General features: G+C 40.3%; 1 protein-coding gene across 1 annotated transcript; it reads right to left on the bottom strand.

The window, feature by feature from the left end:
• Nucleotides 1-1,857: 1,857 nt before the first annotated feature.
• Nucleotides 1,858-14,273, bottom strand: sstr5 (somatostatin receptor 5). Its single transcript, XM_085163481.1, has 5 exons — nucleotides 12,666-14,273; nucleotides 9,398-9,538; nucleotides 9,000-9,272; nucleotides 6,830-6,976; nucleotides 1,858-5,676 (listed from the first exon to the last, which is right to left on the bottom strand). The coding sequence occupies exons 1-5, from the start codon at nucleotides 13,236-13,238 to the stop codon at nucleotides 5,476-5,478; spliced, it is 1,335 nt and encodes a 444-aa protein (XP_085019607.1). The 5' UTR covers nucleotides 13,239-14,273; the 3' UTR covers nucleotides 1,858-5,475.
• Nucleotides 14,274-17,852: the final 3,579 nt, after the last annotated feature.

Here is a 17,852-nt window from a genome sequence, read left to right as displayed (position 1 = left end):
TTATTTCACGCTGAGGAAGTGGAGGAAACCTATCTGTAAATAGATGTACTGAGTGACAGATGAACTTTAGGAGAGAAAGCATTTTGCAGGGGAGCATGTGACAAGCTCATTTTGCCACTTGACTGGTATGGATTCTATAGCTGTCAGACTGTTCGTATATCATTCAGGATGTAACAAGAAGGGAGATCCACAAAGCAGCAATTTCTACTAAGTCAAAATAAGTAGGTATAAAAGATGAAAAACATAGACCTGATGAATAGGTACTAACCTAAAACTACCAGGTTCAGCTGGAGATACGTGCACCATAATCAAACCAAACAATCAAACCAAATGAAAGACAAGTTGAGTGTCTGAAAGGCACCGGCCTTCCAGGAGGAGAACAAGAGATCTAGATCTCAATTTGATTTTCTTAATTCAGTGAGGCCATTTTATGTGCTTTGCTGCTGATACAAATTCAATAAAAGCTTTGAGGAAAAATAGAAGGGAACTTTGCATGTCAAGCAAAAGTAAACTTTACAGATGTACAGCTGAGACTGTCATCACTACCTCAACTACAGCATGGCATGAAAGCTGCATTGTGTAGGACAAAAAGGCTCTCCAGCGTACAGATTGCATCTCAGTAGCAGGCTTCCCTTCATTACAGGATATTTACACCACCAGGGTTGTGACGAGGGCCCACGGCACCATTAAGGACAATAAACACTCTTAACATGGCCTGTTCACACTTCTGGCCTTGAGTAGAAGCTAAAAGACTCTTAAATAGCTTTTCCCCACAGGCCATGAGTAAGACACTGAGCAGTGCTCCTATCCCACCACATCACTACTGTTCACTGTTAGTGCACTATTATTATCAGCTATTTGCTGATTATCTGTTTGCAAAATTGCACACAGGCATAAGTAATCAGGCTCAGGTCTTTCAAGCCCAGGTCTTTTAATGAATTTCATTATCATTATTATTATTATTATTTCAACTTAATTTTGTATTATTCTCTCTTTATTTCTATTTTTATTAGAATTTGTATAAATTGTTTGTATTAAGAGAGACTGGCAAAATAAGAATTTAATTGTACTTTCTAAATTGTGGTGTTTATTTCTACTTACAATAAAACCTGGACTTAATATAAGCATTAATATAAGCACTTCTTCAGTAGAAGCATTGGCATTGCTATATAAGGAAAAATTGAATTGTGTTGAATTGAATTGAATTAAAACTAAATTTAATACAAAACTGAATCCATGGCTGAATTGAAAGGATAAGACAGTGTCATCTAACACAGAAGGCCACTAAGATGCAGTATGTGATGAATCTTTATGCTGCAGGGAAACTGAAACCAGCATATCTAAGATTCATACGTGTAAATAAAACTGTTATTGCAGCACTGACAAAAGTGGAAGCAACAAGTCTCTATAATGGCACAAAACAAAGACAAGACTTGACTCTTAAGACTTATTTATTCCCCTGTTGCTGAATGTGAGGTGGAGAAAAAAGGAGAGCCAGTCATCAATTAAAATTCCTAATTGTTCCTAATTCAATCTCAGAGCCCTGGGCCATAGCCATACGTGAAAGGTTTGGTGGCTTTTTGCCTTTATATGTTTTATTTGACCATTTTTAATTAAATCTAAGATTTAAGTCATTTCCAGTTTCACAAGTGAATTCAGTTTATATTTAAATTTTACACATCTCTCCTTGGAAACAGTTTTCTTTTTACTTCATGTTCCTGTCTCCCGCTGGAATCAGCTCTCACCAAAATCGTATTAATTATTTTATAGCCAGCAGCAGCTCTGCCCATTAAATCTGATGTAAATTAGTGAATTTTGAACGAAACTCTGCTCACAGCTGAACTAATAAATCCAAAAAACACTAGAATGGGAAGCTGCAAAAAACAAGATATTTTCTAGCTTTCAGTTCAATTCAATTTTATTTATACAGCATTAAATCACAACATTAGTCACCTCAAGGTGCTTTATATTGTAAGGTAGACCCTATAATAATACATACAGACCCTATAAGTATTATTGTGCTTGCTATTTACTTGATATTGCTTAGTAAATGGGTCTGTGAATAACAAGCAATGCCCACTGTTCATCTATTCTTCTTTCGTCTCAGAGCTGTGTATTTGAGATAATGAAACAGATTAGAAAAACAACAAAACAACAACAAACAAAAAAAAACGGCTATCACCTGCCGTCAAAATGCACACAAACAGTTATGCATGTGATGTCCTTGGGGACTAGAATAATGTTTAATTAAAAAAAATTATGCCATAAAGAGATTGTACATTTGGCTGAGGTACTGAGTCAGAGGCATTGCTGTAAGTAGTGAAGGAGATTTAACCTGACATTCAGTCTGTGGTCATTAGGTGGGCTGTCTCCACAGACACATACCTGCACATACGAGCTGAGCTTGTTCAGTGCAAGGATATCATTTGTACCATTTCTTCATTATTTAAACATGAGGTTATATTATCATCATACTTATGCAATGTATCATGATGGGGCGATCGTGGCTCAAGAGTTGGCAGGTCGTCTTGTAATCGGAAGGTTGCCAGTTCGAGCTCCGGCTTGGACAGTCTCGATCGTTGTGTCCTTGGGCGAGACACTTCACCCGTTGCCTACTGGTGGTGGTCAGAGGGCCCGGTGGCGCCAGTGTCCGACAGCCTCGCCTCTGTCAGTGTGCCCCAGGGTGGCTGTGGCTACAATGTAGCTTGCCATCACCAGTGTGTGAATGGGTGGATGACTGAATGTGTAAAGCGCTATACAAATACAGGCCATTTACCTGTGCAGAGTATGGAAATACAGATCTTGTGGCAGTTTTTCAGGTGTGGCATGAAGGTTGTTAAAATCTGACCAAACTTTAGATAAGTGTTAATCTACAAGATTGTAAAGACTCTAGTTGATGGGGTTCTCATAGCCTGCTTAAAAGTACAGATTTTTCTCCATAATGTCCATAAACTAATAGGTTTACGGTTGTTAGAGTCTCTCTTTGCTCCTCTTTTCTGTCTTCTTGTTACCCTCATGGCAAATGGCAGACCTACAAGCCTGGTTCTTTTAGACCTCTCGTCCTGCTTTAAGGAAGTTTTTCTTCCCAACTGTCACCATGTCTTTGCTTGCAAAGGATCATCTGCCAATTAAGGTAATATTGTGGAGTCTTGTCCTTATAAGTGGCTTGAAACAACTGGTGTTGTGAACTATCCATCCATACATTCTGCTCCACTTATGCAACTTATCCAATTCAGGGTCATAGACTTGAGCCTATACCAGGTAACATAGGACAGGAGGTAGGGTATACCCTGGACAGGTTCCCAGTCTGTAGCAGGGCTAATACGGAGAGACAAACAACCATACACACTCACATTCACACCTATGGGCAATTTAAAATTACCAGTTAATTTAAACCCAATACCCAGGGGGTACCCATGGGGAACCCACGCAAACACAGGGAGAACATGCAAACTCCGCACAGATGGTGGATTCTAACCCAGGACCGTCTTGCTGTGAGGCAGCAGTACTAATCACCGCACTACTGTGCTGCCTCCTGTTGTGAACAAGTGCTTTATAAATATAACTGAGTGTAATTAGTGTGTCTGAGTATCAACAACAGACTCTCTTTCTCTGTTTTTAATCACAATCTTTTATTCAAAAGAAGCCCAAAAACACATAGCAATGACACATCTGAACAGCTATAAATATCAGTTGAAATATACATCACATTTGCTGTACTTGCATGTAAAAGCCTCTTTAATCAGCCTTGGGGTTTTTTTTGTTATTCCATTGCTTCTATTAGTTTACATTATTCATTGCCTCCACTCCATTACACTCACACTCGTTGTGCCACTAATATGAACAATCCATCAGCGAGTCTACTGCAGTAAACTAATCCCATTACTGTGAGTTATTTTATTGTATTACAGTATTCAATTGCATTAATGAATATTCTCAACAATATACTGATTTTCAGTCACTGGTTGTTGGCTTTATAGACATGGCAGCCAGAAAATGTATAAACAATACATACATAATAATACATCAATACTTTAGACATACTACCACTAAAGGAGAAGCTGTGCTCAAACTTGTTCTTTAAAGTTTGCTTTAAGCGTTTAAATTGTACCTACGATGATCTAGATGTTTTAGAATGAAATGTAGGTGGTGCAATTGCAAAGGCCAAAGACACAGCGTCTCCTGTCTCATCTGATTTACTCTAGCATTTATTTTACACCCAATAGCGCTGGTAACAACATATGCTGCTACATCACAGCTCTTGCAAAGACAAAAATAAATACATACACTGGGTAGAGCAAAGTAAAACAGGCACAAATAACCAGACTGTTTACATGCTAACCTATTATTCTGTGCCCAGATTCCTGACATCAGAGAATCCTATTAAAAGGGCTTAAAACAAATGTGGAACAGACTTTTATACCTTCTCCTTACTATCAGATCAGCTGTGTCAAATCCAGAAGCTTTTAAAAACCCACTTGTACAGACTGACATTTGCATAATGTGTTGAAAGGTCTTTTTTAATGTTTAAATGTGTCCCTTTCTTGTGAATAATATTGCTATTTTTGTCTTTTTCTCTTGTGTATTTTTTTATTTTTCTTTTTGGTAATTTTTGCAAAACACCTTGTATCGCCAGTTCATCAAATAAAGTTTATCTTTACTGTGCACACACATCACATGAACACAAAAACAAATGCAAGAAGCATATGTCCAAAAATGTCAGGCGTTTTAGCTTTAAGGGGGGCTACATATTTACAGAGAAGCATTGAGCTGCCAAAGCATCACATTTACTTTGAGAAAAGACAAGCAAGCCGTTTTTCGTTTTGTTTCCTTTTTCTTTTAAACTTATCAACGGTACGCAAATGAGATCACAAAAGACTTTTACGCAAAGCAAATACAGACGTCGGATTGAATCATCACAATTTATCCACTTAAGTAAGAAAGCAGAAATAAGCAGCAGTTGAAAATGAGAAAATATGATGAATTACTGTGCTGTTTGATTAAAGCTGTTGTAGAGAGGACCCTATAATGCCCAAATAAACCCCTCATATTTGCTACCTGCAGGAAATTACATCCACCGAATGAAATAAGTCCTAAGAGGCTTTTTGGTTCTGATAGGTAAATACATTCTTCAGTGTTACATGACCAACATAAAATGAAAGGAGTAAGGTGTAAATGTTTATTTTAGGAGCTGTGTTGATTATAGCTGGAAAGGCACTTATGTCAGGCTGCTGAAAGGAACAAAATTGGTCTTGATAAACAAAAATGTTGTGATTTTGTTTTTTCCACCAATGTGCTATAATGGATGTAGAATGAGTGTGTGTGGTAGTAATAAAATAGTTGACAAAAAGGCAGAAAAGCATCGATTTTGCCACTTTGATCACTTAATCCAACTTCCTTCTCTGTAGTCTTAAAATATGTTTTTCTTTCTCAGTTCATCTGTGAGTTTCTCTGCTACTGTTCATGTGGCCCTAATTAACCAGAGGAGGAGCTAGTGGTCAGGAGAGTGACTGTGGGAGGTTCAGCTGCAGTTACAACAGAGTTTAGCTTCGAGGCTGCTGTGGTAGTGGCCGGTCCGGTTCCTGGGTAAGTGGACTGAAACTTACATGCAGGGGTGGAGCGGTGCAGGTCTGCTGCAGTGTGAGTCATTGGTGAGCCCGGCGGGTGAGGTGAGATCTTCAGAGAGAAGAAGAACAAAACAAAGAGCAAGATAGGAACATGAAAAAGGGGAAGACAATAGAGAAATTACAAAAAAAAAAAAAAAAAGAGGCATGACATGGATGCACTCAGTGGATGTTAGATCTTTTGTTTTTGTCAAGCAACACAGACCGATTGTGCTTATGTGTGCAGAGGCCCATTATGAGCCACGAGAAATGCTTAAAGACTAAAACTGTAAGCGATTTATTTTTTCCCAATTGTCATCATTGATTTATATGACACACTAGATCTGCTGTTTTCATCATCATCATCATCATCATCTGTATGAGGCATAAAAATCTATAAACACCGCCTTTCAGTCAGAGGGACTCTGTTATGTATTTGGTCACTGGTGTGGTTTAAAAAACATTTTTTCTTTTGTTTTCCAGTTTTAACCGTTTACTTTTGTTTCTTATGTTTTCTTTTCCACGTCTCCCTTTATTTTGTCTCCGTGTATTTTCCTTTCATACCTATTAGTCTCATGTTTTATCCTCTTTTAGATCAAAGGGACCTACACAAAGCGCATCCATAATTTCTGTGACTTTTGGAGAAAGTTGGCATTATAAAACCTTGAAAAGGTGATTAAGCACTGGAAGAGCCTCATCAGAGCCACTCTGTCATCTAATGCACCTCACTGCTCTTGTACTATTTATCTAAATGGACACCATGAAGCGCCACACTGCACAGACTGAGTCAGAGCTTTTTCTTCCCTCTTTCTCTCCTCTAAACCTAATCACTTTCGCTGGCACTTTCAGGATTTTTTCTACTCATTGCCTCTGCAGCAGCATTAATTCACAAACCTTCAATTAGCTGCTCTCACAACCAAATGCACACACCTGCCTGATGATTAATATAGAAGTGACGCACTTATGATGCAGAGAGTTGCAATTTGTTTTGCGTCTGTATCTGTATTTCTGTATGTCTAATTAGAGGGATCTGGTTATAGCCAAACACATCTCCACTGTTCTTATAATATTATTGAAACAAAAATAACACATGCCTTTCTTTTGATCTAGTGCTGCACTAAATTGATTTAAATCTCTGTTCTTTTTTATTTTTCCAAATCCCTTTAATTCCCATTATGCAATACATACCATCACCTCAGCTCCACATGAGCACACACACTGGTTACCTGGCTGCTCTGGGGATCGTGATAGACCTGGTTACGCGGGGACAGCAGGATGCAGTCTTGTGCTGTGGTTTTCTCAGTGCGCGGGGCACTGGGGTCACCATCATCTACACCATTGGCAACGCACCTCATGGTCCTCACACACAGCACCTGAAGGGTCATGACAATATTAGTGCTGTTATTATCTTTAGAGGGATGATACACATCAGCCTTTTCTGCAACATAACATACTGTTGAAGGTGTACGGACTAGAAAATAACAGTATTCTGGATCCAGGTTTGTTTTTTCAGAAAAAAAGGATTGTAATACACTTGAAATAAAAATGTTGCACTCTATAACCAGAATAATAATACTGCTAAAGATGAGTCTCAACCATAGGGGTAAAACAATCCTAGATAGCAGCACTGGATGGTACAGGCTCTCATAAATGAACCAAAAAGTGAAACCATATCACTGATTTTTTTTTTCTACTTACACATATTGCACTAAAACATATTTTTTCATGTTTTCTGTATTCAAAAAATATTAATACTGAGTTTAGCTTCATGGCTTCACTGTTTAATAACTGTGGGAGACAGAGTTTAACTAATCCTGCAACAAAACATTTTAACAACATGGTCACATGATGAACATGGTCACATAATTTGTAGTCTAGGCTTCCGAGGCAGTGAGAAAGAGAATTGCAATAAGCAAGGTAATAGTGAAAAACAACAACAACATTTCCTCAGCGGCAGCAACTGTTAGGAAACAGAGAGACAATAAAGCTGGACAGTAAACCTCTTCTTGTGCATACAGGTGTCCATACCAACTCCAGACACAGACACTCAGTAGGGAGTGTCAAACTAAGCCTTTATCCTCTTCCAAGCCCAAAGGAAGGAGAACAAAGTGAAAACACTGATATTAAACCAAATTATTTTCTTATTTTTGTTTCTAAATTAAAGCAATACTTTTATTAATAACGTTGTTATTTTGTGCTGATAGCCTGAACCATCAAACTCATTCTAGTTATGTAGAAATTAGTCATGTATATTCTTTAATTTCTTTAAGGTTTTAGAGGAGGGGTGTATAATAATCATAGCTGACAGGCATGTGTCTGTCAAGTTGCTCGTTTTCTGCTTTTTCTTTTGTGTTTCTGTGTTCACCCAGCTGTGTGAGTTTATTCTTCACTGCTTTGTTAGTTTTCTTGACATTTTCTGAATAACTTCCTTTTTAAATTTGAAGGTTAGCTCTTTTATTCCTTTTCACACACTCAGTATTGTTTTGATCTTAATATGGTTCACTTCTGTCTTATCATCACTTTCTCCAGCATGTATAAATTAAGTCTATTTTGCTTCACACTTTTTCAAGTTGCTGTTTTTTCTCCCTTAGCTCCCAGGAATTTCTATGTGTTTCTGATTGGCATTTTTGTCTTTTAATTTCGTCTTTTAATTTAGTTAGTTAGTGATTTTTTTTCTCCTGTCATCAGGATGTTATTCTGGCATGTTCTTGTCTGCACTTGGATCAGCTTTGGGAAATGTATTGACAATATGACAGCATCCAAAAAATGACAAAAAATCATATTGTAGATTTATTTATTGCTGAACTCTAATTTATTTGATATTTTGACTTTAACTTTGATATATATTTTTTCTGATGATAGACATTTATGAGGACATCTAAACTGGATACCACATTACAGCTTTGCTCCACACTGATGGTTGCTGAAAAAACTATTTTATTAAAAAAATTAATAATTTTTAAATTATTGTTTTTAACAAAATGTGGGAGAAACATTTCTTATGAATTTAAAGACATTTAAATTAAAGGCAAACATCTTTTTTCTTTAAAAAAAATGTGGCCATGTTTTAGTAACCACAGTTTTGAGCAGCGTTGAACGGGTACCTGCTGTCATTGGAAGATGAAAAATGATATGAAAACATAATTTAAAGTAAAATGAAGCTGCAATAGATAGCGCCCTAAACTATGATTATATTCCTATTCTTATACAGCACTGATGAAGCAGTGGGTCAAACTGATACAGTTTGTAGAAATTGATGTTACCTTCAAAAAAATCACTGCTCACAACAGTTCAACAGTTAACAAACACAATGAGTTGAGATCAGATAAACAAGATGTAAGATGCTAATTAGCGGGCTTTAACAGCACTGCTATGGTGAGAAGAAATTCAACGTACTTTCCTGAAGCTCTGTTTAAAGTTGTCTGATAGGAAACCATAGAGAAACGGATTGGCACATGAGTTGGCATAAGACAAGATGACAGCAAAGAAGTAGATGCCAGCAGTGGCACTGGACTCCGGGATGATGACCACCAGATTGACCATATTGATGATGAAGAACGGCAGCCAGCAGAGCACAAACACCACCACAATCACCACCACCATTCGGGTCACTTTGCGCTCTGAGCGTCGGCGCTTAGAGAAACCAACACGTGCCCCAGAGGACTTCACCTGCAAAATAACAATAAAAAGATTTGAATTATAGTGACGAGGATGTAAATCGTGCCTTTCTGTTGACTGAGAAAAGAATATCAACTTAAAAATGTGCTTTTTAATCAGCTTCATGAAATATCTACCTTGATGACAATAAGAAGGTAACAGAGGCAAATGATGAGCAGTGGTCCAAAGAAACCCACTGTGGCAGTGTAGAGAATGAAGGCTGTTGACCACACATCCTTCGGCTCTGGCCAGATCATGTTGCAGGAGTTAAATGTATCCTAAAGAAAAATGAATATTGAACAAATAAAGTAAATTCAGAATTGAATCGGAATCTGTCAGACAGTCAACAACAAAATCTGGAAGTTAATCCACTGCTTTCCATCACATCCCTTAATTTTAAATGTCATCATCTTCATCTTCTACTTCTTCTTGTTCATCCTCCTCCTGCTTTAGGGGTCACTACAGCAAATCACCTGCCCACATTTCACCCTATTCCTCTCACACCCTCTTCTGTTACGCCAACCCTCTGCATGTTCTCCTTCACTGTATCCATGAATCTTGTCTTTTGGTTTCCTCTTTTCTTCCTGCATGACTGCTACCTGTTTAACATCCTTTGTCTGATATATCCACTATCCCTCCTTTGCACATACCAAGCCATTTCAGCTTTGTCTGTCTTTGAGCTTAACAATGTCTGCTCATTTAAATTGTTGTTGCAGAAACACTTTTCTTTTTCATAAACTTTACACAAGTGCATCTTTGCAAATACACTTGTATTCATGTCTGTGGAATAAACAGCTTCCATGTCAGCTGGCATCTAGTTAGTGTTTTATTTCACATTGTATCATCAAATGAAGGCACTTTTGACTGCCAATTTTCAGCACTTAGACCTAGCATCACACTTTCGGTGTGGTGGTACCACTTGACTAGCATTTGACTTGGCTGTCTTGACTCACTGGATACTTTACCAGACCATAAACAAATGTTCTTTGTGCCTTCAGTTAATATTGATTGAAGTAGGAAAAGATTCTCTCGGAAAGGAGGTTAAGTTGGCACGTGGCTCTTTAGCTTGCATGGAACCAAATGTGCATTAGCCAGATTCTCATGACAGATAACACATGTAGACTGTTGACACCATTGATTCAGCTGAAGCAGTAAGACATCTTACATTTGAGATATTATGTGGTGGTTTGGACCATACTGGAAAGGAATTAGTTTTCTTATTTGTTGACCTCCACGCTTTCAGGGCATACTTAGACTGTAATGCTTCTCATTATCTGGTAATCCATCCAAGGTGCACCGACAGACACGTTTGTTCAAAGAATTTTTAGGATATTATATTTACCTCTCAGTGAGCGTACAGAAAAGATTGACATGATAATATAACAACTCATTCAACTTGAAGTTCAGTTGTATATTGCATAATCATAATATATGGTTTTGAAAAAATATGATGGACTTGTCTCATGTTGCACTGGTCGCACTATTTGGGAACCACTTGATTTGAGTACCTCCATCAAATTCCTGCTTTTTTTGTTTGTTTTGTTATACTGCAATTAGAATCATTGCTAAAGCAAAATGCATTGCTCTGCATTATGTGAATGAATATCCATTCTCATCCTTCTTGATCTTAGTGCGGCGTTTGATACCATTTCTCACAATATTCTCCTGCACCGGTTAGCTTCCATTGGTATTAGTCACACCCCTCTTGCCTGGTTTACCTCCTATCTCTCAGACCGCACTCAGTTTATCCAACTTAAATCCCATTCTTCAACTCTCTATCCTGTTTCTGCTGGTGTGCCCCAGGGTTCAGTATTGGGGCCTCTTTTATTCATTATTTATATGCTTCCTCTTGGTTATATATTCCGAAAATATAATATAAATTTTCACTATTATGCCGATGACACCCAGCTCTACCTTTCTTCTAAACCCAATTCATCCCTCCCACCTACCTCTCAGACTGTCTTATTAAGATTAGATCCTGGTTCTCCTCCAATTTCCTCAAACTTAACAGTAATAAAAAGTTTTACTTGTTGGTACACCATCTATATTAACCAAATCCCACAGCTTTTCCATTAACATTGAAAATTCTCCCACCCTTCCCTCCCCTCAGGTTAAGACTTTGGGTGTCATACTTGATAATACTCTTTCATTCCAGTCTCACATTAATTACATAACCCGGTCTGCTTACTTCCATAATATTAACCGACTCCGTCCCTTCCTTACCCCCCATGCTGCTGCCATCCTTGTCCATAGTCTTATTACATCCCGTATTGATTACTGTAATTCCCTCCTATTTGGTCTCCCTAAAAGGTCCCTTCATAATCTCCAACTTCTTCAAAATTCTGCAGCTCGGGTCATAACTAGCACTCCGTTAAGTGCTCATATTACCCCAGTTCTTCAGCAGCTTCACTGATTGCCCATAGAAGCCAGGATAAATTTTAAAATCTTACTTCTTACATACAAGTGTATCCATAAATCTGCTCCTTCATATTTGTGTGACCTGCTTCATATCACCACTGTTTCTCGCCCTCTCAGATCATCATCTGCTATTCATCTTACTGTTCCGTCCTCACACCTTATCACTATGGGGAACAGAGCTTTCAGTCGCTCTGCTCCTCGGCTCTGGAACTCTCTCCCTCCTGCACTAAGAAATACCTCCTCTCCGTATTTAAGACACAGCTCAAAACACATCTGTTTAAACTGGCTTATTCGCTTTAATGCTGATTTCATCTGTTGTCACGCTCTGTTTTGTAATTTCAACTTATTTTATGTATTTTATGACTATTGTTCCTTTTATTAATTGTGTTTTTTGTAAGGTGACCTTGGGTTTCTGAAAGGCGCCCTCAAATAAAATTTATTATTATTATTATTATTTTTAATATTTCAAAGAATGGGGAATTATGTTTCAGCTTAGCTTAAGACAAATACAGAAATACCAGGGAGTGAGCTAGAACTCCAAGTAGTCTCCAAAAGAACAGTCGAACATAATATTGTCAAATGTTTGTTTTTTTTACTTTAGCAAACAGTCATGAAGGTCAAACACACTTTATAAAAAAAAAATAGTACCATTAACAGTGCTGAAAGTTCAGTGTTTTTAACATATTTCACAAAAACCCTCTTGTGACATTTAGCTTGGATTTTTGTAAGTATTATTATTTCTTATTTTCTTATTATTATTATTTACAGCTTTTGTTTTACTGTTAACATTTGTCCTTTATAGTTGTTCCTTCTTTAAAAAAAAAAATACCTTTGTTCAAATATTGTAGAGGAACATAGTTATTAATCTGTAACAACTACCAATATGGCCATTAAACCAGTGCTTAATTCTCGCTTTAGGAGCGGTCATATTACCATGCTTCGGTGTCCTATCTAAAGTTTTCACTGGCACAGGACTGAATTGTATACCTGCACATCAGAGAAGATGACCACTGGCAGGACCACCACAAAGGAAACGGCCCACACAGCTGCGCTCACTACCTTCGCTATGCGGGGGTGTCTCCACTTGGTGCTGCGGATTGGATGAACCACAGCCAGGTAACGGTCGATGGACATTACTGTGAGACAGAAGATAGACGTAAACTGGTTCATGGAGTCTGCAGTCATGACCACGCGGCACAGGAAAGAGCCAAAGGGCCAATAGGAGAGTACATTCTGTGTGGTAAGAAAGGGGAGCCCGACGATGTACAGCTCATCAGCCACAGCCAGGTTCAGGATGTAGATATTGGTGACTGTTTTCATTTTGGCATAGCGCAGCACCACATAGATCGCCAAAGTGTTGCCGGTCAGACCCACCACGAAGACTGTGAGGGATATGACTGCGGTCATCAGAGTGCTGCTGCCCTGAAAGGGGACACTCTGAGTGGAAATGTTGGAGGAGATGTTGAAAAGGCGAGGATAAGAGAAGAGGATAGGTGAGGATGTAGAGGAGTTGAGCTCGGATGAAAAGGGATACCAGAGGTTTTGGTCTTGTTGCTCCATTGTTCACAGTCCATATGGTGGCTTGATTCCAGTGATTTAGAAGAAACTCTTTCCTCCTTCTTCTTTTCCCATACTTTCGAGACAGAAGCCGGAGCAGCCCCCACCCTTTAAAATGTGAAGTAAAGCGATGAAAAGGTGATTTTGAACTATAAAAAAGGAACAATCCAGTTTGTCTCAATTAACAGTCCGTGCACAAGAAAGACCAATAATCACTACATTAAACTCCTCCGATAATTCTAAAGCTTTGTGTGCGCACCGTGCGCCCTGAGCGAACTCCAGTGAGGCAGGTGTGCTTCCATTCCACATCCGACCATATCATACACGTAGCTTCACAGTAGTGTAGTCGTATGAGGAATTAGACTGTAAGCAGTTGAGTCACAGATGATGATGTGCTGTATTTGTCAGCTCTATCTTTGCTTCTTCTTCTTCTTCTTTTTAAATAGATCTGACTGTTAACGTCTCTTTTGATCTGACTTTGGAACCACTCACAAGTCATCCGGCGTGTTGTGCGTCAAGCTGGGAATGGTGCCACCGCTTTTACGCACGGCACATCTTCTTGACTACACGCTCTATAATTATGAATGTGTCATTAATGAATGCGTGTGCTAAGGTTGAATATCTTGAGCCTTTGTTTAAAGGCTCGATGCGTTTAGAGGAGAACATTTTTTAAATCGCGCAGAGTAAAGATTTATGCAGAGATCAAGAGAAGAACGGGCTTACTATGTCTAGAAGAGGAAAAGTCAGAGTCTTTCTGTAATCAGTTTCAAATAATCAGTCCCCCGAACAAAGTCACGTTTGTTTTCCGATTCCTGAGTATTTGTCCAGTATTGATTGAAAGTTGTTTTCTAGCTCTCTTCGCTGTTCGCTGTCTGAGGTGCTGAGCAGAATGTACTGGCAAGCAGTACATTTTCTTCAACTTTCTGCCCACACAGCCCTGCTGCTTCCTTGATAGGATTTATAAAGAAAGAGAGAGAGAGAGAGTGAGAGAGAGAGAGACTGTGTGTGTGTGTGTGTGTGTGTGTGTGTGTGTGTGTGTGTGTGGTGGGTAATATAATATAATATAATATAATATAATATAATATAATATAATATAATATAATATAATATAATATAATACAATACTCACACTCACATATATGCTTTTTGTTTTTATTTTATTTAATTATTTGTTTTCCCCTTGTTGTATATTGTTTTCTCTTCTTACCTCTCCACCTTTGTGGTCCAGCTACCCAATTTTGCTGTGCAAGAAACTGCGCAATGACAGTAAAAAACTCTAAGTCTCTAAGTCTAAGTCTCTAATATAATATAATATTTTGAGTTGAGGGTGGTAAATGCAGGTCGTTTGTTTAGTTGCTAAAATGGATGAAAATACTTCTTACACCACAGTTCAACATGTATGATCCTTCTGCACAGTGTGGAAGACTGTTGTCATTAAGTTACTCTTCATTGGTATTAATTTAGATCCTTGTTTATTCACTTATTATGAATCAACACACAAATAGGAACTAGTGAACTGCACGTTATCTTTGGAACAGCTTTTGCTGTCATTATTTCAGTCTAGAACACTATCCTGGTCTTTTGGGCAAAAAATGAGTGAGTGAAAGGTTTTGTGTAATTTTGTTGGTCCAACATTGTCAACATGCAAATGTCAAATCAAACTGAAGGGTACACACTTATAGCAGTCTGTTTGACAATGACCATCTGTTAGACAGCAGCTGAACCACATTCAGCTCACCGCAGTCCTCATTATCAGAAATGTACCACAGAGAAGGTTAAAAAATGTTCCGTTTCAAAATCACTCAATTACACAACACAACAAAATTACAGATGTAATGTTCATGCAATGAAACAAAAAAAACAACAATTATATCTATTCATGATGAAAGTTTGAATATAAGTTTAAAAATCTCTAAACCTGAGAAAAGAAACATGCTCTGAGGTTTCCCCTCAAGAAACATGCTCTGAGGTTTCCCCTCAGATTCACCTGTGGAGCAACAGCAGATACTTGTCTCCAGATGACAGCAGGGTTCACAGACAACAGTGGGTATTTTCTTATAGTCCCCAGTGTTATTGATGCTCTGTAAATGGGTATCGGTGCTGTTCTGGGTGGTTTCAGTCAGTGCTGCAGAATCTTCCAGCTATCCACACCTCACACCAAATATGATGCTTCCAATTAACACACACCTCTTAAGTGTCTTGTAAAAATAAATAAATGAAATCTGTTGTACTAATCACATGTCAAATATAAAGAGTCTCTGCTCTCTGTAGTCCTATTGAGGATGATTGCACCACAAAGAGACCAAAAACCTATCCACTGACTGCTTTTGTTTTTGCCTTCTCTTCTTCTAACACACAGAGAGGTCAAAGGGTACACGTTTTATGCAAGATTTTAAGTAACATGTCTTTTTGTTTTGTTTTCTTTTTTGCCTGTCCCATTTGGTTCTTTAGCCGTCAGAATTGTTGTCTGAACGCCAACAAAGATACCCAACAGATTTACTTTAACAAGTGGATCATCACGACCTTGCGGTATTGGTCCATTTGATTGACCATTGTTGTTATTATTTATTTTATTTTATTTTCAGTTGTTGCAAAAGGGACAGACATGGCTAGGGGATAGGAAAGGGAAAACAGAGGGGAAGAGGGACAGTGAGAAAGGACACTTAAAAAGAAAAAAGATCTCCCAGATAACCTGTTGAGAGAAAAAAGAGAGAAAACAAGGAAAAAAAAGAGAGCAGCATAATAAGCACAACACCATCCATCCATCCATCCATCCATCTTCATCCGCTTTATCCGGGGCCGGGTCGCGGGGGCAGCAGCCTAAGCAAAGAGGCCCAGACCTCCCTCTCCCAAGCCACCTCCTCCAGCTCATCCGGGGGAACACCAAGGCGTTCCCAGGCCAGCCGAGAGATATAATCTCTCCAGCGTGTCCTGGGTCTGCCCCGGGGCCTCCTCCCAGTGGGACATGCCTGGAACACCTCACCCAGGAGGCGCCCAGGGGGCATCCTTACCAGATGCCCAAACCACCTCAGCTGGCTCCTTTCGATGTGGAGCAGCAGCGGCTCTACTCTGAGCCCCTCCCGGATGGCCGAACTTCTCACCCTATCTCTAAGGGAGATGCCAGCCACCCTTCGGAGGAAGCTCATTTTCGCCGCTTGTATCCGCGATCTCGTCTTTTCGGTCACTACCCACAGCTCGTGGCCATAGGTGAGGGTAGGGACGTAGATCGACCGGTAAATTGAGAGCTTCGCTTTTACACTCAGCTCCCTCTTCACCACGACAGACCGGTGCAGCGTCTGCATCACTGCAGCTGCAGCCCCAATCCGTCTGTCGATCTCCGGCTCCCTTCTCCCATCACTCGCGAACAAGACCCCGAGATACTTGAACTCCTCCACTTGGGGCAAGACCTCATCCCCGACACGGAGTGGGCACTCCACCCTTTTCCGGCTGAGAACCATGGCCTCAGATTTGGAGGTGCTGATCCTCATTCCCGCTGCGTCACACTCGGCTGCGAACCGCTCCAGTGCGAGCTGGAGGCCCTCACCCGATGAAGCCAACAGAACCACATCATCCGCAAAGATCAGAGATGAGATCCTGAGGCCACCAAAGCGAAAGCCCTCCGCCACTTGGCTGCGCCTAGAAATCCTGTCCATAAAAATTATGAACAGAACCGGTGACAAAGGGCAGCCCTGGCGGAGCCCATCACCCACCGGGAACGAGTCCGACTTATTGCCGGCAATGCGAACCAAGCTCTTGCAACGGTTGTATAGGGATCGAATGGCCCGTAGCAATGGGCCAGACACCCCATACTCCCGCAACACCTCCCACAGGACACCCCGAGGGACACGGTCGAATGCCTTCTCCAAGGCCACAAAAGACATGTAGACTGGTTGGGCAAACTCCCATGCACCCTCAAGTATCCTCGAGAGGATGAAGAGCTGGTCCAGTGTCCCGCGACCAGGACGAAAACCGCATTGTTCCTCCTGCATCAGAGGTTCGACTAGCGGACGAACTCTCCTTTCCAGCACCCTGGCATAGACTTTCCCGGGGAGGCTGAGGAGTGTGATCCCCCTGTAGTTGGAACACACCCTCCGGTCCCCCTTCTTAAAGATGGGGACCACCACCCCGGTCTGCCAATCCACGGGTACTGCCCCTGATCTCCACGCAACATTGCAGAGGCGTGTCAGCCAGGACAGCCCTACAACGTCCAGAGCCTTCAGGAACTCGGGGCGGACCTCATCAACACCAGGGGCTCTGCCACCAAGGAGTTGTTTAACTGCCTCAGTGACCTCGCCCCCAGAAATTGGCGGGTCATTCCCCTCATCCGAAGACTCTGCTTCCTCCTTGGAAGACGCGTCAGTGGGATTAAGGAGGTCCTCGAAGTATTCCTTCCACCGCCTGACAATTTTCTCAGTCGACGTCAGCAGCGCTCCGCCAGCACTATACACAGTGCAGGTAGAGCACCGCTTTCCCCTCCTGAGACGCCTGACGGTTTGCCAGAACCTCTTCGAGGCAGTCCGAAAGTCTTTTTCCATGGCCTCTCCGAACTCCTCCCACACCCGAGGTTTTGCTTCAGCCACTGCCCGAGCCGCATTCCGCTTGGCCTGTCGATACCTG

Source organism: Neolamprologus multifasciatus, chromosome 6 (genome assembly GCF_963576455.1).
Source record: "Neolamprologus multifasciatus chromosome 6, fNeoMul1.2, whole genome shotgun sequence".
Taxonomy (NCBI): domain Eukaryota; kingdom Metazoa; phylum Chordata; class Actinopteri; order Cichliformes; family Cichlidae; genus Neolamprologus; species Neolamprologus multifasciatus.
Note: the sequence above shows the minus strand (reverse complement) of the source record. Positions and strands in the feature narration are given on the sequence as shown.

Excerpts from the sequence above, each read along its gene's own strand:
- sstr5 (XM_085163481.1), bottom strand. The coding sequence starts at position 13,238 with ATGGAGCAACAAGACCAAAACCTCTGGTATCCCTTTTCATCCGAGCTC. Across the intron at positions 9,273-9,397 it reads ACCTTCTTATTGTCATCAAG|GTGAAGTCCTCTGGGGCACG; the intron begins GTAGATATTTCA and ends GTTATTTTGCAG. Across the intron at positions 6,977-8,999 it reads TTAAACAGAGCTTCAGGAAA|GTGCTGTGTGTGAGGACCAT; the intron begins GTACGTTGAATT and ends ATGACCCTTCAG.